The sequence below is a fragment of the Ischnura elegans genome, chromosome 4 (genome assembly GCF_921293095.1).
Source record: "Ischnura elegans chromosome 4, ioIscEleg1.1, whole genome shotgun sequence".
NCBI lineage: Eukaryota > Metazoa > Arthropoda > Insecta > Odonata > Coenagrionidae > Ischnura > Ischnura elegans.
In genome coordinates this window covers 110,236,994-110,263,279 of record NC_060249.1, presented here as the reverse complement: position 1 = coordinate 110,263,279, position 26,286 = coordinate 110,236,994, and the positions used below count along the sequence as shown (strand labels likewise).

Sequence of the window (26,286 nt, the reverse complement as noted above, 5' to 3'; positions counted from 1 at the left end):
CAAGTGCCTTCTCCTCGGACCTCGTACTCTCTTTTCAAGTACTGGGTTTAGCCAACCCTCAAAATTCGATAAAAGAGCCCTCTCTAGGCTTTTACTCTAGCTACTTAATTCTGCGAGAAGGAAAATTTCTCTACTCGCCGTTAGCTTCATACTCGGTAAAAATTATATAAAGAATGGTAGCGCCGCCATTAATTAGGGGCTTTTTCAGAAACGGAAAATAATGCACATCGAAACGGACGCAATTTTCATTTTCATGCCTATAAATTAAAGTCAATACATGATTATCTATCCCACAGGAATACACTCGAACGTACAGCTATGAGTACTTCGAAACTGGCCTCAAATAAAAATATAAATGATTGGAGCAGGGAATTATAGATTGAATAAAAATAAGTTAATGAATTTCGCCAATTCTAAACTCAACCCAACAAACGCCGAAGTAAGGACTAAAACTGGAAGAGTAACTTAAGTGAAGGAGATTTTTAAAAGTCAGAAAAAGGTGATGCTGAAAGATGACAGTACACTTAGGAAGAACGGGATAGCATTCACTACTCGTTTAAAAGTACACGTAGTCCTTCGAATATTGATCAACCTAAGCTGCACACATGTTTGAGAAATGATTGAAAAACAATTAATAAGCAAGCAACGTACAGGAGTTAGAAGGGTTGATTAATCAAAGAGCAACTCAGGTTAAGCCGCAATAGTGATAGGTACGCATAAATTTACACGCTAGAGTCCCTACTACATAACATTTCTCATCCATGAAGTCGCGAGATAACTTAGTACTAATTTACCAGGATCAAGAACAAACTTTATCTACGTGTATCAAAGAAGCTTAAGAAATTAAATAATCTTATTATTACATCTATTACACCATCTACAATAGAAAACCAGACCCATTTTTTTCCTTTGTCGCCTTCTAATGTGTCTCCTCTCCTACCAGCACTGCTGAAAAACTTCCCACCCAAAGCTCGCACCCAACCGTCCATTATATTAAATTACAATGGCCTCACACCGAGCAAAGAATACTACAGCCAGTTATTTTTTATTCGGGAACGGCACCCTTTATCGTTAATGGCAGTCCTATCCCTGAGATTTTCAGGAACGCCACTACCATTCTGCGGGTCCGAAATGGGATCGTAATGGCCTTCGCGAAACGATGCTCACCATCCGTTAACCTTTTCTGGTGCAATGGCAGTGTTGGATAAAAATCACCACATCTTCCACTTAACTTGTCCCAACCCTAGCCAGATTCGTCGGTATACCCATTAATTTCCGTTTAAGTGAGCCCATTGGTACAACAGTTAAAGATACCTGAAACAGAACATTATCCGTACGTCAAAACCAGAAGATTACAATACAAAATAAAATTTCTAGAGTACCTACATTACAAAATTATATTTCAAGATAAGTGAAAAATTATCAAAAAAAAATGCTAAATATTGCCATTCTATACTTTACAGGATGTTCATCAAGTTTGAGGGCATTGTAAACCGTAGTGATGACTAGAAAAAACGAACACCCTAAATTAATGTAATGGCCTAACAATGTGACAAAAAATGAATTACTGTTTCCTATTTTGGTGAAATTTCTTTTAGAATTGTCAAAGGGATTCCATGCTTGAATAAGGAAAGATGCTTATACTATTGAAATTCTATATGTTAAGCCCCAATTTACCTCCCTCCTCCTATCATGTGAGATTCTGATTTCCTGATGAAGATAAAAATGCTAAATTCGATTTTGCCTGGGATAGCAGTTTGAAATTGAGCCATAATTGTAAAGGCCGTGGTTCCGAAATATAGCGACATGCTCTATCTCTTCCTCATCGCATCAAATTAAATATCAAGCGCAGAAGTAGACACAAAAAAGATTACGTGGAGCATGAAAATGGAGTATGAGAATAAATTAATAGATCTTTAATGCATTTATATTGAAGATATTTAGATTATGGAAACATTCTCCATTCTCGCTGAAAGGTTTATTAAAAAAATAAAACGCACCATACTAAAATTAAACTTATTTTATTTTCATGTCAGAAAATCGATTAAACTATGACCTTGTTAAGAGCACACGCAAGCCTTGATATTCTTAAAAACAAGTCATTATCACCAAATAATTAATCCATTTGACAGGGTTTTATGGTATATTTTGAAAATCCCCTTTGTCCCCTTCCCACAGTTATCTTTTTCTTCAACTCAGCATAAGGTCAATTATAACTCATTCCATTTATGAGCCAAGTTCCTTTCCTCCCCCTTCCTCGCACACCCAACAGCCTTCCTTAAAGGACAACTTTCAGCCAATCAATTTTCCTCGCTAAACGCTTCATTCATGCACATAATCCCTTGCCTCAATATCTGTCGAAGAATTTTCCACTCCCACCACATCTAGCACTTCTTCGTTTCTGTTTACCATCTATATTATCTTTATCACCTTCCTCCTAAGCCTTATTTCGAAGACTATTCTCATGCTCCTTCAACGTCCAAGTTTCCGGCATCTACAAGTAGGTTTTAGTAAGGCGTTATTTAGGTTTAAATATATCAACGAGGTTTCTTCGGACTCGCAACCCTCACGGTAATAATCCGCCAGTATTTAAAATTCGTTTTAACGAAGCTGGCACATATTGAGCATTAATGAAAAATATAAAGTCCACCGAAGGGCATCATAAGAAAAGACATCACCGACCTCGGTGGTGGCGGAGTAAAGTCCTCGCCAGCCAAACCGAAGGTCGCGAGTTCGACTCCTACCTAAGTAGTAAGCTCCCAGCCGAGGTATGGGTTTTTATGATTGCCTGAGTAGTTGGTCGTTAAATTTCCCCGCTTTAGAGGCTTAAATGCGCTGTTTTCGGGGCGTTGAAGATAAATAAAGGATGCATTAAATACCCTAAAAACATAACTAACCTTTTCTGACGTATTTAAGCGTATTGGGCCCAATGAATACATCCAACTAAGTAATACAGCATAAGAAATTCTCCGAAAAAATAGAAAGATTTTAATAGTGAAAAAGAGCCTCCACTGTGAAAATAATTCTTTAAAATAGCAAAAATTACTGCATAATTAATGGCAATAAATATGCCACACATGGGCATCCTATATGAGTGAGATTCTATTTAATCCTTTTGGTACAATTACTTCCACGTCCCGATTTATGTAGTATGAAATGAACTCGGAACTCATGGTTGTGAACCATGAGGTGCGGTAATTACCAAAGAATACAATGGAAACCATTTCTAGCTCCATTTTTTTATCATGAGTCGCGAAATAAGTACAAATGCAATTGAGCGTGCGCCTTCTTTGCTTCGCTGCCAAGAATCACTTGTCTGAGGAGAAAAAAAAATTATATGAAGAGGACGGAATAAAGGAATCAAGGTGCTCTCGCCCCAGTTCCTTCATTTAATTTCTCCGCGAGAAGCCGTCGAAATGATGTTGAGACCACTTCGGAGGTCAAGCAGTCGCAATAAAGCGGAGACAATGCCCTTGGGAGGCTTGGAAATAGAGTAAAAGGTACATTTTTAAAGAGCACAGGTCCGCGTATTTCATCGCGATTTGCTAAAGAATTAGACTTCATTATTTTCTATTAAGGAATGGTCTCACCAAAACATGTATTCACTATTCAAGAAGAGCTGAGTTTAGCTCTAAATCTGCATTATCAGAGTCGAAAAATTAAATGCTGAAAAAATGGAATGAAAATGAACTCGGGAATTTATTGAATCTTTTAAAGACTTTGGGGGAAACTTTGGTAATTTGGCATTCACTTTATAATGCTCGGACACTATTAGTCGAACAAAATCTACGCTAACAAGCGCATTCCAAAAATGTTCGGGTTCTACGAGTCCTTTTTAAGTTTACACATTCTACGAGTTCGCTTTAAACACAGAAAATCCCCGGTTCATTGCAACCGTGATAAAATTGATCATCGTCATCTTAAGCCATTACGTTATAGTAAATTCAATATCAACTCCTATAATTCGCTCTTAATACTATTCCTGTTAAAAAAAACTGTGATGTTATTTTTCATACTACAAGCACTAATATTAAAATAAATAAGGTTAGTGGATTTACCACTATTTTCCAGCCTTCAGGACGCACGCTACTGGAAAATTCGTTAATTTATAATGAATTGCAATTAAACAGAGTTCTTTTAATGTAAAAGAATTGATTTCTAAAATCAAAGCAATAGGGTGGTTTCCTATTATTTTTTTATTGCCTATATCGGAAGATTATTACTCCTGGAGTACGTATTTCACGCTTTTAGATTTTTAAATGACGATATCTATTTTTCGCGATTAAATGAAAAGTGAAAATTTTCAAGCGCGCGAAAACGCGACGGGAATGGAAATCTCTCCGTGTGACGTATTTCTGGTTCCCCCTCCCGCCTTGTGAGGTGACCTTGATCGAGGCTCTGAGCGCTGATAGGACGCAGGATGCTAGCGGGTAGCTGAGTACCTTGCTGGCTGGTAGCGCTTGGCTTAAAAAAGGTTTATTAATACCTTATCAAACGAAGAAAACTTTCCGAACTTAGCCAGTTTTAATAGGTGATTATTAAGACATGTTTCCCTGAGCTCTGCGCCTCATGCATGCATTGGTAATCTCAGACGATGTATAACTCCTATCTTCTCCTATAGAAACTAGGTCCCTGTGACGTCACGTGGAGTGGCATCGCATGGGCGCCAATCTGGCCCTTTTCAAATGAGGATAAAAATGGAATATTGCCATTCGTCTAAACCGGTATTTCTAAAACGAAATAATTTGTATATTATGAATACAGTAATGGTGGGTAACAAATCGCCATCAATGCCGTTCGGTTTCTTTAATGAAGGAAACTACCCTATTATCACAGTTGGAATTTCCGAGAGATGGCTAAATCAGGACGGCATCTTACTAAGAATAAATTAAATAAATTCAATCGACTCCTCTTGCGAATATGACCATGAAACGTTCACCCAAAGATGCGATAGGAATTCGTATTTTGAATTACGTATGTTACATCGAAGGGCTTGCCACTCCGAAAACCCCCATAAAAAAAGAAAAAATTTCACGTGATTGATATTTAGGTCAACACGACATCTTTTCCAATTCAGACTCCAAGTTAAAGGGTTGCTCACTATCCGCCATATTTCCATGGAACCTTTTTATCGAAACATCTCGAGGAAATTTTCTTCGAAAAGTCTGCCCTGCTGTCTTTATCTAGTGCATGTCATTCTTAAAGAACAGATGGAGAAGACCGTCGGTGTTAAAATGGCACCACATTGAGTCGAAGCAGAGGAACGTTTAAACCCAAACAGTTCACAATAGTCTTTCCAACGATCTATATTCGAACTATGAACATCCGTGACAAATCTGGGGAACCCAGTGACTGACAAATAAATAGCACATCTATGTAGGCTAATTATTTACTTTTTTTAAAACAATATTCCTCCAAGCATGCCATATAATCATAGGGCGACAAGTATCTCTGCTATTTAGCATATGATTTAAACTAAGATAAATAGCCTAAATAATATATTTTAAATATAATAATATAATTTTCCTAACTAATAGAAATTACTCGGGTTTTGATCGCTATATTTTACCAATGGGGAAGTAAAATTTAATTACTTTATCACTGCGAATTGGTTCACCATCTTTAGTACAACAATTCAAGAGAATACAGGAAAGAATACTAAATACCCTCGTTTATCATCTGGCCCCGTCCAAGACACGCAAGTCGTTTATAAACATTGAGTTTGGAAATAAATCAAAAATAGGTACATTTTATTCTCACATGGGAAAACAGCAATAGACTTTAAATAAGATTGCATAATAATACAACACTCTCGTGCTAAGCTAGCAAAATAAAAATAAAAATAACGACTATTGACTTCTATTGAGCATTAATAATTACCTATTTATGATATGGAATGCGTCAGCTGCCCTTGTTCACGGCACGAACCCTAATTATTTGTGTTAACCACGGGCGTCGCCGCCATAGGGGACATGGAGGACGCGTCCCCCCAATACTTGAAAAGTCAGTTTTGCCCCCCCCCCTAAATTGTGTTAAAAAATCTAATATAACCCCATTTGTTCCCCCTCTCCCCAAAGTGTTGATGCTGACGACGCCAATGGTGTTAACAATGGGAAGGTGTCAGAAACACTAATGAAATATAATATCGCGAAATCGGTGGGAATTTTTCCATAAACTCCCAAATTGACACTAATTATAAGATACGGCACGACACATGCAATCCAATCCACATAAATCATTGGGAGGAAATTATAGGCACAGTATTGCCAGGAAAAAGTCCAATTTTTCTATATACCCCCGAAATACAATCTTAAAGTTAACACTCTCCCAGTAGAGTGTTGCATGAGAAGAAACTATTCTGGGAAGTTGTTCGAGTTTTACTCAATTTTCCACCGAACTCTCACAGTATACGTGGGTTATCATGAAGTCGAGCACAGGAAATTGTCGTAAAGAACATGGGGATTGTTTATGGATGGCTGTCTTCGAGGCCATTTTTTGGTAGGAGTGGTGAAGGTCGTCTGTCAGCCAGACGTCATGCCCCCATGCACTAAAGCCCGTACGTCCTTGAAAGCAACCCCACAACGAAGGGGTGGGCAATTTCAATGGATTCACGCTTGCTCTCGAGATACGGCAGATGCATAAAAAGAGTATCGGACATACCTGAATGCATTGATATTAAGGATATTTCTAGGCATTCCAGTCGCAACGCGGCACAAAGGTATTGAAATGCATGCTTGTCGGAGCTCTTTGGCACTTTAATGACGAGAAATATTGAAATTTTCCGTCTAAAAATAGAGGACTTGAGAGTGATCACTTCGATGAAATTTAGATTACGTCATACTGCCCCACAATTATAAAATAAGAGCATTTCTATCAGCAGGCATACCAACCCCAGAGATGACATTGAGTCGCAAAATTAAATCTATTCAGGAAAAGATGTCGTATCAGACGGTGTTTGAGTGATTTCAAATTGATGAAAGTTGAAAAGACAGCTCGAATGTCACAACTCAATGACGAGATAAATAAATTCCTACATATTGCCTCATTTTGATGGCACATTCCCCATTTCATCCACATGCTTAAGTCTCTTAATTTATTTAAGTTTTTTTAGGAGTGGGCTATGTATTGCTTAAAATTTAAGTGCAATTCGTGAGTTTTTAGGATTAGGTAATTTAGTAATTAGAGTAGTTCTAAGTCGTCATTTTAGCTGAATGAATAATTAGTGGAACAGGTTTAATTTCTCTTTCTTCCATTGAGATATGAAATAACGTAACTGTATACAGCTATCAGCTCATAGTTTATATATTGCGATAAATAATTTATACATATTTTTCAACTGACTATCTATTTTCATTCTCCCGATAGCATGATCTATTTTACTCCTTGCAGTGAAAAAGCAAAAATTTATCTGCTTTATATTTAACTACCAAGCCAATATTTTCCTTCAATAATTGTCGTTTAAATTCTTTGATATTTGTATCACTCGGTTTAAAGCTATTTTTTAAACTGAGAACAACTTAAATCAAAAAATAAGTCAAAAGAGTTGAGAAAATGTCGAAATGTGGCCGCTTAACGAATCAGTTTTCTCCGAGAAAATTGATTCAATTAATTTTCTTAACGGAGTTGATGCCTTTCAAATAACTGATTTTTACGTGCAAGCAAAGGTTTTAAGCGTAGTCTTTCCTCTGGTGCAGGTGATTAAGCTTGACCTCCGTTGACCTCATTTATTGGGATATGTTTGCTTAATTATTTGCTAGTCGCTTACAAAATTGAGGTGAACTGGAAAACGGATATCGAATTATTATTTTTGTCTTCCAGTGGATAATGGAGCGCTCCTCGCAAGGGAATTAGCAAAAGTGGAACTGGCTAAATATAAAACGGCTGAGTAATCGAAGCGCCACACCACTACAACCTATTATCGACCTATTTTTTCGGTGGAATGCAGGAGAACAAAAAGACCCTGAATTACGGAGATGGGAAACTCGTTGAATAACCTGTGTAGGTACAAGCTATTTAAGAGGGGAAAGGAGAGACGAGAAGAGATTTATTCAATGCACTGGGTTTATACCCTTATAAGCAACAAAAACATAACTTACATGATATTTTGAGTACTTAGTTATTAAATAAAAGAAAATGAAAACGTAATATAAAATTTAAATGGAAACAGACATTTAATACATGCTCAAAATAGCTGAAACATTGAATAACAATAAATGGATTCTTTGATTACTGCTGTAACAGATAACTATAACATTTCTACTCGAGGGTTCGACAATCCAGCATTACAAATTTTCAACAGAGAAAGAGCCACCCGTAAATTGTGCGAAAACTCCGCTGAGAAAAATCATTCGCCTTGACCAGGACCAAGGTCAAGGCGAATGATATTTTCGTGCAATGACACTGTGAATTTATATTAAGTAAAAACTGAACTGAGAGGAAAGAGAGGTTGCAAATAAATGTGGGAAAGTCTACGGAAAAATGTGGGAAAATCTTTAAATCTTCTCCAGATATAATTATGGGCGACGCTAAAAATTAGAAAGGAGTCACTATAGGGATCAAGGTGAAAATAATTTTACGAATCGGGCAGTGTCCAATGGGCACTTACGCTGTCCATTTAAATGTGAGTCGCAACTTCTGATTTCAATGGGATGAATGAGGACGATGCCCTTCTCTGCCCGAACCCCACTATTTCGCGTCATCCGTGAGCCCGCGGCCCTAACTATCTACTTATTAAATATACATATGAAATTGGTTTTTACGAAAAGAGGCTTTTTAAGCAGTAATTTCAATAGGAACTCCACTTAAATAACACAAGACATCTTCCGAAAAAGCAATTATCCCTCATCCCAACCTTTTTTAACCCATTAACGCTTGAAGAATTTGAATACGCTCTAAAACTACGAGAATCACGTTTATATTAAACAATTACATTTACTAAATGAAATCAGATATTAAAGAGGAAAATGACGGATAATACCAGAAAAAACTACTATATCACTTACCTCAAGCTTCTGAAATATCCCGTAATTAACGAAGCTCCCCCAAGGCTTAAGATTCAATGAACGGACCTCCGAAATATGAACTCTTGAAATCTGTTAATCTGAAGACATTAAGAACCATCTTGAGCGCATCAAAGTACCTGAAAAATAATATAAATATGTTTTTAAAAACCACTAATCTAATGAATTAGAGGCTAAATTGTACTTAAAGGTCAAAAATTATGTAGTCATACACCAACTGGTACGAATGATGAGGGTGGACTTGGGAAGCAATACATAAAAATTCAAAGACGGTCCTCTTGTCTACGGTTTATCAGTAAAAATTACTTTTCCACTAAGAAAAGTCTCTACCTCCTCACCTCTCTACTAAATCCGTGAGCTACACAAAAGCGTAACGAAGATTATTCTGAAATAGAGCGGTCTCAAATTTTTCCCACCATATCGCCCCGTTTTTCCTTTGTCAATTCGTGGAGTAATGCTTGTATCTACTAAAATTTCAACAAAAAATAGATTTAGAAGGTAGTTGGTGGCTCTCGCATTTTATACCAAAGGCTAAAGCGAAGGTTTGAGGATTAATATCATCGAGTGAGATAAAATGACCATTTATTATTACAATGTTTAGTATCCTCTTTGACAGAAGCCCCAAGAAAAGGAAAATTGTGTCGTGAAACACTCTGAAACGGTAGTAACTTGCGGACCTTGGGCATAAAATGCGCGAACTGTATACCTGCCCTTTAGACCTAATTTTTTCGAAAACGTAGGCGCATTCGAGAAATACCCAGAAGCACAGATGGGAAAAAATGGGGCTTCAAGGACACGGGTACCCCAAGAAAATCGCCACCCCTTGCGGTGGAATTCCGCAACTTTTTTTCTATCGCGGTAGTAACACCTGATTTCTACCGCGGTTATGCCGCAGACATGAAGGGCGCGGAAAAAAGGACAATTTGGGTATTTCATCAAGGCTGAAGTTGACGACAGAGAGACCTTTGAGAGGCGCGTTTGTCAATTCAAAGAAACCCAGCTAACAGCTAAGTTCCGATAGTAAAATGGAGCCCTCTAAGTTCTTCTTTTTAATCACCTTTTCATCAGACTCCTGGAATCTTTGACGGGAAAATATTTTTAGAGCCATAAACGCTTTTCGATTTTCACCCACCGAAGAGTTTTGAGGTGCAGCGAAGCCGAGATCAAAGGGGACGTAGGCTTTTGAACGGTACCACTGAGATGAGGCAAAGCAGGGCGAATCGGGAACATTTCTCAATTGGAAAAGGCGGTGAAGTTCACATTTTCAGGGGAAAAAAACTTCCTTTCAACAAATAAGAGCATTCACGTATCAAAACTAGCTTTTATCTCGGCGAAACGAAAGGAAATATTTAAATGGCTAAATAGCTTCCGGCCAACTAGCATTTGATGGTTCGATACTTGAACCTCCATCTCATTTGTGTAGCACATATCAGGAAGGGGAAAGTAAAAATTTACTTGGGCCATTCCTTCAATGTTAGGACCACTTAGCCTTCCTTAAAATATCAGAAGATAGTAGCAACATATTTCGACCTCAATAATCTATCAAATACCATGTATATGTCTTCCTTAATGTATTTAACTCATTTTAATCGTTGATGGATGCCATAAATTTTTACATTTAACTAACGTGACTAGGTGGCTTTCCAAGAAAACAATAGAAGGAAATCATTTCTATGATAGAAGGTATCTTTTTTTGAATGCTACACCTCATTTGGGATGACTTATGAAAAAGCTTTAAAATTTTTAATTGAAAAAGGTAGATACAGTGCAGTCTAGATTACCAGTAGAACCTAAATCTGCTTTTTTTAATATTCTCCCCCAGTGGCGTAGCCAGGAATTTCGTTCGGGGGAGTCCAAAACTATAAAGGAAATTTTTTTAAAATCAGGGTACTAAGTAAAGGGTTTTAAACTAATTTTAACACTTTTCGTAATCGAAAAAACTTAATTTACTGTAGAAATATTTTGAGAAAAATCATTATTTTTCAATATTGTAATTTCCTTTATGAAGGAAAATAATTTATTTTTATATTTCGAGGGTGGTTCGGACCCCCCGGACCCATCCCCTGGCTACACCAATGTTCTCCCCATCACTTCCTTAGTCTGCTTCCCAACACTCCATTACTCCCTCTTAACTATCATCCTTTGTTCTAACCAATCTCCAACTCAAAACAACTATGTAGTTTTTCAGAGACATGGGAGGTAAATATGAAACAAAAACCAATGGAAATTTTTCTTTTAAATGAACATGGGGGATTTCTATCCCTTTTTTTGTCCATTTGGGCTTTCCCCTCTATTCTGATGGGCTATCAAAGTACTGCATGTAAAAGAAGTATCTTTTCCCACAAGACAAATACTCAAGAATTTAAGAAAATCCTAAGATGAAAATAATAGAAGAAAATCATCGCTACGAGAGCAGATATCTTGTTTAGAATGGCACACCTCATTTGAAATGACTTATTAAAAAGCTTTAAAAAATTTAATTTAAAATAGAAGATAAAGATAAAAAGAAGATACTCTTGATTGTCGCAGCAGTTCCTAAAACTGCTTTTTTTGGATATCCTCCCCATCACTTCAGAACTGTCTCTCCCCAAAACTTAATTAAACTTACAATTAATTTTTTTCAGTTGTTTGAGTTTCTGAATATAAGACTCTTTTTATTTTTTTCTGCAGATCAGTGAGAAATTCGTAAAATTTTTCCGTGGACAATGGGCTCATCCATATCACCACCGAAATAATGGACATCATGGCCACCACCATAACCTCCATCATCATCAATACAGAGTTCATTCGGAGGAAGAGAATTCTGCCTTACCAAATGATGGTGATATGCAAGGATTGACTGATGGAGATGGTCTAGATGACCTTGAGCATGAGCCAGCAGTCTTACCAGCAGTTGTCCTAGCTCCTGCTTCATCAACAGTGCAACTCTCCTACCAGGTAAAAGATAATTATATTCAAGAGGTTGAAAACCCCATAAGATATACATATTTCCAAAAAGGAATGGCTTTTTAAAAGGATACTAACTCTGTTTGATACTAATTCTGTTCTTCACGTTTAGTGTACGTAGCAGGGATAACTTCTTTACCATACTTTGGAAACCAAGGGTATCCTCCTTAAAAAATACGTAGATGAAAATTTTATTGATGAGCATCTCAACTCAAATAAAACATTGGTAAATCACAGCCAAAGAATAGTTTATATAAGAACATATATTTAATGGTTCAACCAGTTTATTTTGGTAAATGCTGCTCCTCATGAATAGTTAAAGCAGTGGCGTAGCCAGGAATTTCGTTCGCAGGGGGTCCAAAAACAGGGGAAAACTGTTTCATAAACAGGGTACTAATTAATGGGTTTAAAACTAATTTTAACACTTTTCGTAATAGAAAAAATTTCATTTGTCTAAGAAATATTTTGTAAATTCATGATTTTTTAATATTTTTTCTTTTATGTAGAAAAATAATTGTGTTTTTATATTTTTGGGGGGTCCGGACCCCGCCTTCCCCCCGGACCTCCCCCACAGACTACGGAGCAGTAGTGGGTCAAGACATGGCCACATGGTTAAGATGTTTGACACTCTTACATTCAAAACAGAATTTCATCCTGAAATGTTGCCAAATAGCTTCAATAGGGTGGTTTCCCATTATTTTTATTGCCTAAATCAAAAGATTATTGCTCCTGGAGAACACATTTTCTTCTTTTCAACTTCATGGTATCGTGTTCCTCAAAACAATATTTTGTGATGGGTATGTTTGTTTCACTTAATATTTCCTCTCCCTTTAATTTATCACCCCAAGGCTGATCTGGCTGATATTAACAAAATTATTCAGTGAAAGATGCTTCTATGCACCCAACAAACCTACTGCCACACTTCCAATATGGTTAGTTCATCACTGCCCTCAGGGTTGGTCAAAAACCTCGCATTTAAGAGACATCAGGAAGTCCTCACAAATATGTACTACAAGCTATCAGCCAAATTTATTGGTCTATTTTTTGTCAACAGTGATGCCTTTTTCTGTAACCATCTAACCATGAATATATAGAACAAAAAGTTTTCCATTTATTTCTCCCTAGATAACTGAAGAAAATGCTCTGGAGGCAATAGAGAGTGAAGAAATAGAGGCCAGCTCTAGCATGAAAACATCCGAAGATGGCATGGTCATAGGTGGCCGTATTACTTTGATATGTATGGCAACCATCCCTGGTTTCCTTGGTGCTGGCGCCAAGGAACATGAATATGAAGACCACCGCATGACTTCAGTAGATGGTAAGTGGTAATAGCTTTCACATCAGTATCTGTACAAAATCAAGGATTTTGATTAGTTTACAATCTTACAAGTTATTTAAATGATAAATATTATGATTATTGAAGGAAGTCTTGAAATGCATTCCAAAAATAGTACAAATAACTGAAGCATGATATCAAGGACGTATCCAGGATCAAAACCGGGGAGGCAAGCCATGGCTGTTCAAGTTATGGGTAAGATTTAAGCATGGAAAAGGTGAATGAAACCAATGTCTTGAGGAAGCTGTAATACCTCCTCATCAGTTTTTAAAATTATTTGCTTGAAAAAATATTATTTTCCGAAAGAAATTTGCAATTTTTACTTCTAGGAGGGGGCAGCTGCCCCCTCTATCCCCTCGCTGGGTGCACCTATGCATGAGATTTAAGCTCCATATGTGAAATAATGAAATTTAGTTGATCATATTTCCAAAGAAAGGCAAAAACCATGAATGCATCATAAATAGCATAGGCACACAGAAAAAATGTAATGCATTGGTGGTTCCTGAATTATTATTCTTTGCTGAATTCAGTAAAACCAGTAGAACTGAGCCATTGCTCACCAATTTTTCACAAAATTACTTTCTCATATATTTAAGTGTGCAGATTATTCAAGGGTGAGGGTGTTGTTTCAGCCTCATTAGAGGTTGCCTGAATGATGGTTTTTGTTCTCAATTCTATGATAGCTGAGCTCACATTGATTCCTCTGATGAATGATAAACAATAAATGCTCAGTAAAATAGAATTATGAATAAATGAAGGCACACAAAATGTGGCATTGAATTGCAGAGGACCCTCATTGAGTGGATGTACAATGAACAGGCATGACAGACTCACTTAGGTACACTATCAGAAAGGCTAGCCTTCTAAGGGACACTGACCCTTGGGAGTAAGGCACCAACCCAGAATAACAGAACCTTTTTGGGGAAGAGAAACATAGGTGCCCTCCAAGATTGCTATCCCACAGGTGACGCTTCCTTTCAGCAGAAGTACGCATTAAACAAATGTGAAGTGGCATCCTTGGGGAAAGTACCACTAAATTTGGATTTTGAAATTCATTTGGTATTCATCTTAACACATTCAATGCGGGCCCAATTTTCATGAAAGTCATCAGAATTGGCCGCTAGAATAAGAAAGAAAAATAGAGAGAGGTTTTCGCACCATAAATTCCGTTCAAATATTGCTATTTACAAACGGTGCACACGGGTCGAAAGAGGGCAGCTTGCTGAAGGCCATTCACATGATCGTAAGACTCGGAAGTGGATATTAGTCACGTACGGAGGCAGAGAAAGAGCTCCCAGCCCACCCAGGCACGTCAATTGACGTGCTCCATGCAGAATTTGTTAATGTGATTTTTGGCCCATGTTTGAGTCATTTTTCAGGTATTTCACAGTAACTTCATTTGCATAAAGGACTGAAATACAAATTCTGGAAAATTCATGGAATTGAAAATGTTGAATACAATGGACAAACTTTTGAATACATACTCCTGTAACCATTAAATTAATGGCAGATATCTTCTGTTCAATATCATTAGATTATCTCTGATAGCAGTCTTCTCGTTTCATGGTACAACATTTTGATGTTTCCCAAGGCTAAAGTGGTAGTATGAATGGTAGCGGAGAGAAGATATCCTGTGGGATATATCAACTATGGTTTAGGGATAATGGACACCTTGGGGAAGGGCTCTTTCACGGGAAGGCACAGGAGACTGTTAATAGTCACTAATAATAATGAGAGAGAAGAGGTTTGCTTAGAAATTTGCTGAGAGTGCATACCACAATCTTCAGCCTCTAGTGATAAGATTAACAAAGAAATCCAAAATATTGTTCTCGAACTTCAAGGCTTAAAAGCGAGGTTTGTGTCTTACACAGGAGTGCTTCTTCCTTGAGTTAATTACATATGATTAACAGACCTTCCAGATGGAAACATTCAAGTTTGCTCACATCCAGCCCTCAAGTGCCAGGGTTGAAATCCTATGGTGGCCTTTCACTGCCCACGCCTAAAAGAACTCTTCCTGGTGACATCCACACTTAATATTCATGGTAGTGTGTATTTTACCATGGCTGGCCCAAAGGACAGCCTCTCTCCATCATCATTCATCGATACTAGCCATTAGACATACCACTTACGTAGAATACTGAGTAAAATTAAATTTTATTTTGTGGTTAGTGGTGCATTATTAATATTTATTTTGGTGTAAATTTGACTTTTGGTTTGGTGTAAATCTTTGGTACTTGAATAGACATTTTCATGCTGTTTTAATGAAAATTATATGAATCCAATGTCCAATCTAATGTCTTCCTCATTTTTTACAGTTGATATTATTGTTCCAGTGAAGAGTGTCACGGAGGAAGAGGAGCCCACAATTACTGAACAAGAGAGGGAGGAGCTGGCATATAATGGTGCTCCTCACCATGATCATTCATTTCTCCTAGCTTTTGCCTCAACGCTACCTCTTTTCAAAGAAATGTGTCATCTGCTCCCCTCCTCATTTTCCGCTAAAGCTATTCATTGGTTTCTTAGAAGTCATGGACAGCTATCAATATTTATTAGCTGCATTCTTACACAAGGCTGCCATTGCCGATGACTGTAGATGTTAAGCAAAAAATTAGGTACAAGGTTGCATACACCTTGGTTTGCTTTCATCTCTGGGCCCTGCCCAAGCCCATCTTCCAGAATATTTTTCAAGTTATTCCTGATCTTGACAACCCTTCCCTTTCTCAAGCTAATAATCATAAAAAATAAAAAAAGATATACATCAACTATAGGTATAACTAAGTATACATTAACAACAGAAGTCTTGTCTTTGGCCTAATATAGAGACTAAAATTAAACAATGCTCCATTTTTATACAACTGGAATAAAAAAAACTACAAATGCTAACAACAAAAAAATCCCTTGTCTTCTTAAGTAATGTTAAACGGGGTTGTAATCCCTTTTGTAATACATTGGTCAATATTCTTGTAGGTGTCTAAAAATGTGGTAAATGACCATATTTCCTCTGATTTTGAAAGAATGAGGCAAGCATTCAGGAAAAGGAAATAGCTTTAGCATAATTTTGTGAGTGAGCTCTTTATTGACTAGCAATAAGCAAAGTTTATATGGTTGAAACTTGAATCAATAATGCAAAAACATGGTCAATTATACTTTAATTGTTATTTAATATACATACTACAGTGTATCTGTTGACAATGAGCTTTACATTAGTGACAACTCCGATATTTTAAAATGAAAAGTTGAATCTGGAAGAATGACATGCTAAGTGGCAACATTTTTTTGGCTATTAATCATTTTGACTTTAATACTTGACTGGATACAACATCAAGCAAAATAACGATTTTTTTGTCACAAATTACAATAGGACTGATGTGTTTGCAGGGTACCTACATGTTATAAAAGAGAATGTTTGGGGCAAATGATTATGATTTCATGAAAGTATGATACAAGGATAAAATCCATGTGGTAAAAATATATTATTGACAGAAAATATGACATCATGGAGCGCGGAATTCCTTATCCTCAGCAAAAATTTTAAAAAATAACAATTTTATAAATGTGCAAGCACTACAAACTATATGTTTCTTGCATGATGCAGTTATACAGAATTATCTGCAATATGGGCTTATGATGGAGAGAAGAGGAATATAAATGTTTGAAAAATAAAAAATTCAAGCTTTCAGTTTGAGGTTTAAGTACTTAAACTGAGTGAAAAAAACAAAATATATCATGAAAAAGAAAAGGACACTTCGTTGATTTATTTCGTATCGTGGAAATCAACGAAGTCTCCTTTTCTTTTTCGTGTTTTAACTTCCCCATAGTTGAGCCTAATACAATTGAACGAAAAAATATATCATTATTTTTCAAATAGTCAGTCATTTTAGTTTCTGTAAGAACTCTTTGAAAGCTCTCTGGCTCTGACTGCTGATAATTTAAGCAGTAAAACTGATTGTATTTTTATTTCCATTATAACATTTACTGCAGGTTACTGTCCACATTAGTGAGTATCTACCTGTAACAGATGTGTCTATTTCACCACTCATCTTTGTTTCCACTTCTTCGTCTCTCCCTCCTTTCCCATTAGATATTGAACTTTCATCACTTCATATTACATCATGTGCTGGAGGCTAAGGACATTCTAATATTTTTGTAATCTCTTGTTTACGTTATTATGCCATTTTATGCACCGCAGTATCTGGATTAACTGTTGAGAATTAAAAACACCCAGGAGACAATTGATACATTAATATTTGCATTCCGTTCTCATCACCCAACCATGTAGGAAACATCTAATCATAGAGTAGGTCGGGTTTTGGTTCAAGTGAGATAATTGGGCTATCCATGCAAAGCTAAGGGTTAAGAAAAAGTTCAGTTCCTACGGAGTGAATTCAGTGACTAGCTATAAGGTCATAGCAATAATGGTAATTACCTATGTGATATAACAAATTAAAGCTAAAGATAATAGGTACCTAACATTTAATTTACTGATGGTAAGCAAGTTTTTGAAGTAAAATCAAAATTGGCTGAAAAAATTTTCGAACTTCTCCCCAATAAGTATTGGGTACCCTGCCACACAAATGTACTTCTGCTATAACTGATTATATTTCAAGGGATTTACTGCTCACTGCTTTCATTGGTTTTTTTCAAGGACTAATCATTACCCTTTTCCAGGGAGTGAAGAAATAAAACTTGATTTAAGCAAACATGTGAGTGTATAATGTAAAAGGATGTTGTGTATATATGGTTTTTGCCTAAAAGATTAAAACTTGTTTCCTAGAATGTTGATCTAATCGCTTTTCAAACGCTACATTGAAGATCAATGTGAAACCTGATTATAACTGTTGGCAAATGTGTGATTAAATTGCAAATTAAATTCAAAGGATTAATGATGCCTATGCTACTTTATGTACAATTTTATTAAAGCACTATTTTATATAGAAAATGTTTTTATTCCAACCTTATTTGAGATACCTCTCTGGAGTCCCATATTGCTTTGAAATAAATTCATCGACTGGAATGGATGCAAAATCAAAAAGTAAGGACAAAGGAGGTTACCACAGCACCTCCTTAAGCATTTGTGGGTGACCCACAGTAAGGAGTGACTTCCCAAGGTCTCTTATTTCCAAACCATGCATCCATCAGAACATATGTATAAGCTCTTACATTTCTATATGTATTGGCAATGGGTGCATCCAGGGGGAGTGATCGCTGCTTGATCAGTGAACAGACTGTGACATCAGTGCTCACTGAGCAATCCATTCCCCCTGGATGGTGAATGCTCAGTGAGCGATTTGATGGGGGACTTGAAATGAGAAACATTTAATATGTTGCCCAGCACTGGTGTACTTTCGTGTAGCGGCTGCAAAATTTCCTTTAATTTCTGTGATAAGTTCATGCCTTGAAAGACTCTTTCCCAAATATATATCACTCTAAATGTATGGGCATTAAGGATTTATTGCCAACAGTTCATTATGAGTCGAGTGATATTTATTGGAAATGAATAGTGTGATATTGGAGAATGCTCTGTTGTTAATTGGTCACCTTATTACAATACAGTCTCAATCCAGCTTGAACATGTCCAAAATAAATTTCTCAAATTTATTAAATACAAATTAGGAATATCAAAGTCTGATTACAATACTTCATATCTTCTATCCTTTTTAAATCTGAAACCTGCAATCTTATCTGACAGATGTTCTTTCATCGATGCCCTATTCCTCTACAAAATTATTAATTCTTATATTGATTGTTCCTTTTTTCTTTCTCTAGTAAATTTTAATGCACCCTGCCATAGATCTAGAAGTCCACAACCGTTTATTGTTAATTACCACAGAACAAAGTATGCCTTCAACTACCCGCTATCCAGAATAATGAAGAATTTTAATAAACTCAGTCAAAGTTGTGATTTCTCTATGTCTCTATCAAGATTTCAAAGTCACTTGTGGCAAAGATGAACTCAATCTAAAAATTCTACTACAAATATATTTATACCTTAAATTTTATATTATTGTATCCACCGACAATTTTATTCATTGTTGCACAGTTCTGCATAGATTTTTTATTTATTTTTAATGGGTTTATTGTATGTGTGTTCATTATTTTCTATTGTCTATCAATAATGAAATTATATGTGATAAAATGCCAATGGGTTATTCCGTAAATAAATGAAATTAAATGAAATGAAAAATATGAACTCATCTGCTAGCGAAAAATGTCCTCTCTCGCATGTCTTTTCTTTAATCATTTCTATGTGTCCAGATGGTTCATCCCTAATTTTTCCCTTCTACGCTGATGAGGGAAACAGTATCTCAGAAGTCACATATCATCAAAAACTTTTCATATGGTTCTCAATTCACCAAAATTCATGCTTCAATATCTCTGACAGTTTTCGTAATTTCAATAAAATGTTTGTAAAATGTCCATTTGTATAGGTTTCCCAAAAATTGGGACATTTTTAATTAAGAAAATTGCATTATCAAAGGAGGCAATCATGAACAGGAAGGAGCTTATGAAAGGATTGCTTTGTAAGAGTTTAAGGAAGAGGTTAGAGAAGAGTTTGATCAGGAGTAGCTCTTTACCATGCAGAAATGTGGACACTTAGGAAGGAGGACAAGAGAAGATTGGAGGCATTCAAAATGTGGGTGTGGCGAAGAATGGAGAAGGTGAAGATACTGCATAGGAGGAGGAATGAGGAAGAGCTGGACATGTTCATCTTCATCTACATCTACATACTTCGGGGGCAAGCTGCCTAAAAGACAAGTGGCAGGGGGTATTAGGACACCAGCCGTTAACACATAAAAAGGAAATACAAAATTACGATTATCATTTATTAAAACTCCTTTATGGTTCGAGGGAAAAACGAATTCGCACATCTATCAGTTTGGCAGAATATCTCTCTTAATTGATCATTTCTGTCAGACCTGGAAATATAATGGAGCTATAATATTATGTTGTCCGTGTCGCTCTCATAGGAAGAGGGAAGAAGGCACCACTAACTCTGGTTCTGCCAATTTCAGAGGCTTTCAATTGAATCAACTTCAATACTTGTGGACCACCAAGGTTAGATCCAAGATTTTTTTTTGGGGGGCATAAGGATCTCACAGGCAAATTATCTTCTCAAACTTCAGAAAACAAGATATGTATGTATGTACAATAATTACTGTATGAAATATTCTCTTTATTTTAATATGAAATTTATTAATTTGAAATTAAATGATTGAGGCTCCTTTTAACACAAAATAATAATAATAATAATAATATATTTATTTGCCCAGTGATTGAGTTACAAGGTTTGTACACAATATAAGGCACGTCAAGAATAATAATAGTAGAAACTATTTACAAAGCAGACAGCATTCCAACTCCAAACAAAACAATAATTAACATTAAATCAAAGTAAAACATTACAAGGGATCAGCTAAAAACTCATTGACATTGTAATACAGCTTATTAAGCAGAAGATCTTTCACTTGTCTTTTAAAAGATATGTCATTCAGCGATTTAAAAGATAATGGTAGATGATTGTGTAGTAGAATTCCCATCCTTCTCAATCCATGTAAACATTTTGTGGTCCGGGCATAATCTACATGCAAGTCATTATGGGTTCTTGTGAAATGATGGTGAAAGTCTCGATTTTTAGAAAAAGATGACAGGTTTCTATGGATGTAGATAACAGCAGATAGAATATAGATACAAGGAATAGGGAGAATATTTAGTTTTCTAAAAATAGGTCGGCATGGGGCATTGTAGGGCTCTTTAGCCATTAGACGAACAGCTCTTTTTTGTATTTTAAAAATATTTGTTGCATGATGGGAAGTGCCCCAGAAAAGGATACTGAATAGTACATTGGAATAGAATTCCCCATAGTACAAAGAAATGAGTACATTAGGTGAAACAGTATCTCTTATGAACCTAATTAAGTAACAAGTAGAACTTAATTTACTCAACAAGTGATTAACATGTGTTTCCCAACTCAAGCCCGAATCGAGGTGAGTTCCGAGAAACTTTACATTGCTAACTTGGGGTATGACTGAGCCATTAACATCAATTGAAACGTTATTGCAGGGATTCCTTTTGTAACCAAAATGAACAACCTGAGACTTGCTGATGTTCAGGGTTAGTTGGTTCTGAGAGCACCATTCAGATAAGTGATTAGAAATAAGCTTACCATTGGAAATGGCGCGGTCAAGGTTACAGGCAGACACTATGATATTTGTATCATCTGCATAAAGGACTGGTGTAGCTCCTTCTACTATAGCTAGCCTACTGGGGAGGTCATTGATATAAGCAACAAAAAGAATTGGGCCAAGGATAGATCCCTGGGGTACACCACAAGAAACCTTGTTCAATTCCGATCTGCATTTGTCACCATGATGGGACACTACTACAGACTGAAGCCTGTCCTGAAGATAAGATTTGACCCACTGGTTAGAAATTCCTCTCACGCCAAGGTGATTAAGTTTACATAATAGCAGATCATGGTTGACATTGTCAAATGCTTTACTGAAATCAAACATCAAACCAATTGTTGATAATTCTTTATCAAGGGAAGAAAGAATATTGTCGATTACATCAGCAGTGGCTGAGGTAGTAGATCTGTGCTGGCGATAGCCATGTTGACTACTGGATAAAAGGTTTGTTGATTCTAGAAATGTAATTAAACGTTTGTAAAATATCTTTTCAAACAACTTAGAGAACTGATTTTGAATGCTAATTGGGCGATAAGAATTAATATCCTGAGGATTTCCTTTTTTCTTGTAGAGAGGAATTACTTTGGAGATTTTAAGGGGACTTGGAAAAATTCCCAGATGCAAAGAATCATTAATCAAGTGGAGAAGAGGGACTTTGAAAGCATCAAAACATTCATTTAGAATCCAATTAGGAATTTCATCAAATGAAATGAAACGAAGGTAATGATAACTATATTAAAAATTGTGTCTATTTTTTAAGCATCTGGGGGGGCACATGCCCCCGTGCCCTCTCCCCCTCAATCTGCCTAAGTGGACCACTACCAGTAACTAATTCAAGGAAGAAGTATATGTTAAAATCGATATATGTGCGTGGTATCAAGGATCCCTGAAGCACTAGTAGTAGAGGATATTTCCTCCCCAGCAGTCGCAGAAATATTATAATCAAGTTTTTTCTTAGTACCTATTGATTTCCCTCATGAACTCAGAGGGATTATGGAACTTGATTCATGATGAAACTAGCAACGAGCTTCCAAATGAAATGTGGTATTAATTGTCTTGTATATTCAAAAATACAACATCTTTATAGTCAAATCCAATCAAAAGAGTTCTTTGATCATGCAATACTTTTCTCAGAGCTATGGGTATGGACTTCAGAAGTGAATGGGACATATATCTCCCATCTGCGTTATTTCCTTTGAGGACCACCTTACATGAGAGCCTTGATTCCCTCCACTAGAATTGGTGCCCAAGCTATTGTACTTTCTGGCATAGTTTCTAGTTCAAAGCGCCATCACCTGGCTAAGGTCACCCTAGGTCCCCACATGGACACAAGGGCAGTAGTATCTGGGTTAGGTACACAATTTACACTAGGTACAACTGTAATTTTTTTCAGACCACTACTACTGCTGATAGGTTGACCCCCACTTAACCCCCTCTTGTCCCTATTCTGGATCCGCCACTGCACAAAGGTACAGGAAGTCTTGTGCCAGGAAAGCACCACACACATCGTGCATTGGACATCATATCATGCCCCCTGCCACTTATAAGTTTAACCCCTAAACGGGTGAATTTATTAAAAAGACTCTCGACATCGCAGTTTGTACTTAAACTCCTTTTGGAGCATGAAGACATAGGGGATAGGAAACCCTCACAATTTTTGGCCATTTAAAAGATTTTGTGGGTAATTCTGTCACAGACAATTATTTTAAATTGCTGCATCTTTCACGACTTCCAAGTCATTTGCACAATATTTTAGTCGCGCGCAATGATCCACCCCTAACACCCTTGGATCCTTAGCAGACCACATAAATGAAGTGGTCCCTCATGCAACACCTCCCCCTTCACTCAATGTAATTTCCCCCACCTCCAAAAACTGGGCTGCTGGCTATTCACAAATAATAGTCTCCCTAATTGCCAGAATGAGGTGCTCACCTAGCAAGTAGGCACCCCCTCTGTTGCCGCACACCATCACCATTGCCAACATGGATCCCGCTTCCAGCCCCAAAAAAGCCACAGTGGTTCATGCCCTATGTCACCGGGCCCCCATGACCCCAAAGTCTGCTGGTAACAGAGGGGTTTTGGGATGGAGACTGACTCACAAGTGCATCTCCCCCTGATCCTAAGTCCAAGAAAACACCCCAGGCAGGTTGTGAGAGTGGTTTCTGACCATTGCCTTCCTTATCTTTTACCGGAGATAACTTACACAGCAGGAATGCCTGGGTAGACAGCGCAGCAAGGGGGGGTTTTGGGGGATAAAACCCCCCTCACAGCCAGTGGCGGATACAGAAAAAACTCAAGGGGGGGCGCAACATATCTTGAGTTGTATTTACTTTTATCGTAATAAAAGATGATCAAGTCACAGGCCAAGTACATATATGAAAATTTATTTAAAGTGATAATAAACATGTAAAAGACAATGCCATCTCATGATATAAAAAGTTACAATTGTGGTTTTGCAATGTTCGGCAATACAGACGGACCCGCAAGGGGGGGGCGCGCGCCCCCCATCTGTATCCGCCACTGCTCACAGCTAAGAGAAATCTTTAAGTTTAATCCATTTTACTTAATTGGATTGATATTACTAATAGAATAGTGTAAGGATTAATAAAATATCACTCAGAAAGCCATAAAACTCACGATTTTGAACAATTTATCTTAAAATTCTGCAATTTATTAATCTTGCACCTGCCACTTATCCTGGTGGGTATACCATACCCCCACACACCCCGGCATTAGTTGCACCTCAACCCCCACCAACCTTAATTCCTATCTGCGCCCCTGCTACACTGTGCACTTAATCCACATTACCTCCAGGTAGCCCATTTCCTGTAAATCTCAAAGCTTGACATCAGACAAGCTCAATGCAGCCAAGAGGGAATTTGTGTTAATGATGCTGATGAGGACCACCCAGTTTGGAGAGCAGCCAGTGGCCAGCTCTTCCAGGGGTGCGCTAGGAATTAAGGCTAGGGGGGGTTTTAGGTGCAACTTATACTGGGAGGTATGGAATACCCGCTAGGGTAAGCGGAAGGTACTGGGGCCCGCCAGAAAAATTTTAAGATTAATGGTTCAAAATGATGAGTTTTACGGCTTTCGGAGGAATATTTTATTAATCTATACACTTTTCTGTAAGTAATATTAATCCAAATAAGTAAAATGGATTTAACTTAAAAACTTCTCCAAGCTCTGGGGGGGGAGGGGTTTATCCCCCAAAACCCACCCCTGCTGCACCACTGAGCTCTTCATCTTGTATGTACTGAAGAAAGGTATCAAGTGGCAGACCAGTGGCAACTACCATGCTTTAAATGCTCACACTACACGAGATTGCTATACTCATCCCTCATGTGCAGGACTCATCCTCTTTCCTGAGTGGCACCTAAGTTTTTTTGACCATATATTTACTTAGAGCTTACTGCCAAATATCGATTAGCCCAGTAGACATACCCAAAACAGCCATTACCATGCCTTTTGCCCTATTTAAATTTCCTTTCATGTCTTTTGGAATCCACAATGCAGCTCAGACATTTCAAAGATACATTGATGAGGGGCTCAGAGACCTTGACTACACATAATCTTATCTCACAGACATTTTAGTCGCCTCTATAATGATGAGAATGAGCATGACCACCATCAATTCAAACTTTTCCTTTGGCTTAGAGGCTATGGTATTGTAATTAATACATATGAGTTCACTTTTGATGCCCTGCAAAGGAAATTTTTAGGGTATAGTGTAATTTTTGATGGCAAGATGCCTTCAAAGAAAGAGGTCAGTGCCATCCACAAATTTCTCAAGCCTGCAGGGAAAAAACAAATATGCCAATTTTTGGGTATGATTCACTTCAATAGACATTTTCTGTCCAAAAAGACCTCATGTTAGGAATCCTTGAAAGACTTATTACAGGGTAAAGTGCAAGGCAAGACTAAATGGATGCCTGAATTGCACCTCTCATTCCAAAAGGGTAGAGATGCCCTCATCAACTTCACCCTCCTAACCCACCCTGTACCATCCCTACCCTTAGACTTCTTCACCGATGCCTCGTGGCAGTCTGCACCAATTTACGGACACCGACTGGAAACCATTGGGTTTCTTTTCTATGAAACTAAATGCCTCAGAAAATAAATACAGTCCACACTACAGAGACTTATGAGCATTTTACCAAGCAGTACGCTTCTTCAAATATATGTTAAAAAGGCAGACTTTCATCACTTTCACTGACCTCAAAATCTGAACCTTTGCATTCAGGCAAAATTCAGACAAGAGCTCACCTTGGCAATTCCACTGCCTTGACCAGATAGGTCAATTTATAAGGGATATCCATCATATAACGGGGGCTGACAATGTTGTTTCGGACGTCTTGCCCCAATCATTGAGGAAGTGACTGGTGAAATTGATTTTGAAGTGATAGCAGGTACGAATCCGAAGTAATCATGCTCCATTCGTAGATATTCTGCCTTCACTCAGCTCTGCGGATCTTCCGAGGAATTTGCCCCTGAAATGAGGGAGGAAGAGTAGGCCTAGAAACATCGCTCATGCAGGCAATAGATAATCGGGGTTGGGCGACGCAGATAAGTAAGTCGACCGCCAACAGAAAAGTTAGTCGACAGTCAACCGCCCTAATGGTTACGCAAGATAAGAGTTTATTTCAACAAATATATAAGCGTGTAAGAATTCAATGGCGATGCAATATCCTTCGGACCTCGTACTAAGTCTTGCGAAGTTTTAAGATAAGAAATGTGTCCAAACTATAAATGCAGTAACAAATCTTCCGCCCAAGAGGACTCGAGAGGACTGCATAGAAGA

The 26,286-nt window shown here is 37.4% G+C and overlaps 1 protein-coding gene and 1 long non-coding RNA gene across 3 annotated transcripts in view; one reads left to right on the top strand and one right to left on the bottom strand.

Annotated features, from left to right (window-relative positions):
* Positions 1–18,241, top strand: part of LOC124157886 — a 320,618-nt gene extending 302,377 nt beyond the window's left edge. Inside the window, exons 5-7 of the mRNA XM_046532955.1 lie at positions 11,691–11,957; positions 13,092–13,284; positions 15,618–18,241. Of these exons, the coding sequence (XP_046388911.1) occupies positions 11,691–11,957; positions 13,092–13,284; positions 15,618–15,889 (732 nt within the window). The 3' untranslated portion in view covers positions 15,890–18,241. The remainder of the gene's footprint in view (positions 1–11,690; positions 11,958–13,091; positions 13,285–15,617) is intronic.
* On the bottom strand, positions 359–26,286 carry LOC124157887. 2 transcript variants are annotated; one of them, XR_006864662.1, is made up of 4 exons: positions 26,183–26,286; positions 25,752–25,975; positions 9,003–9,139; positions 359–1,314 (listed from the first exon to the last, which is right to left on the bottom strand). It is a non-coding gene; the product is annotated as an uncharacterized LOC124157887 (long non-coding RNA). The 2 variants fall into 2 exon arrangements; XR_006864663.1 differs by lacking the exons at positions 359–1,314; positions 9,003–9,139 and adding an exon at positions 13,227–13,313.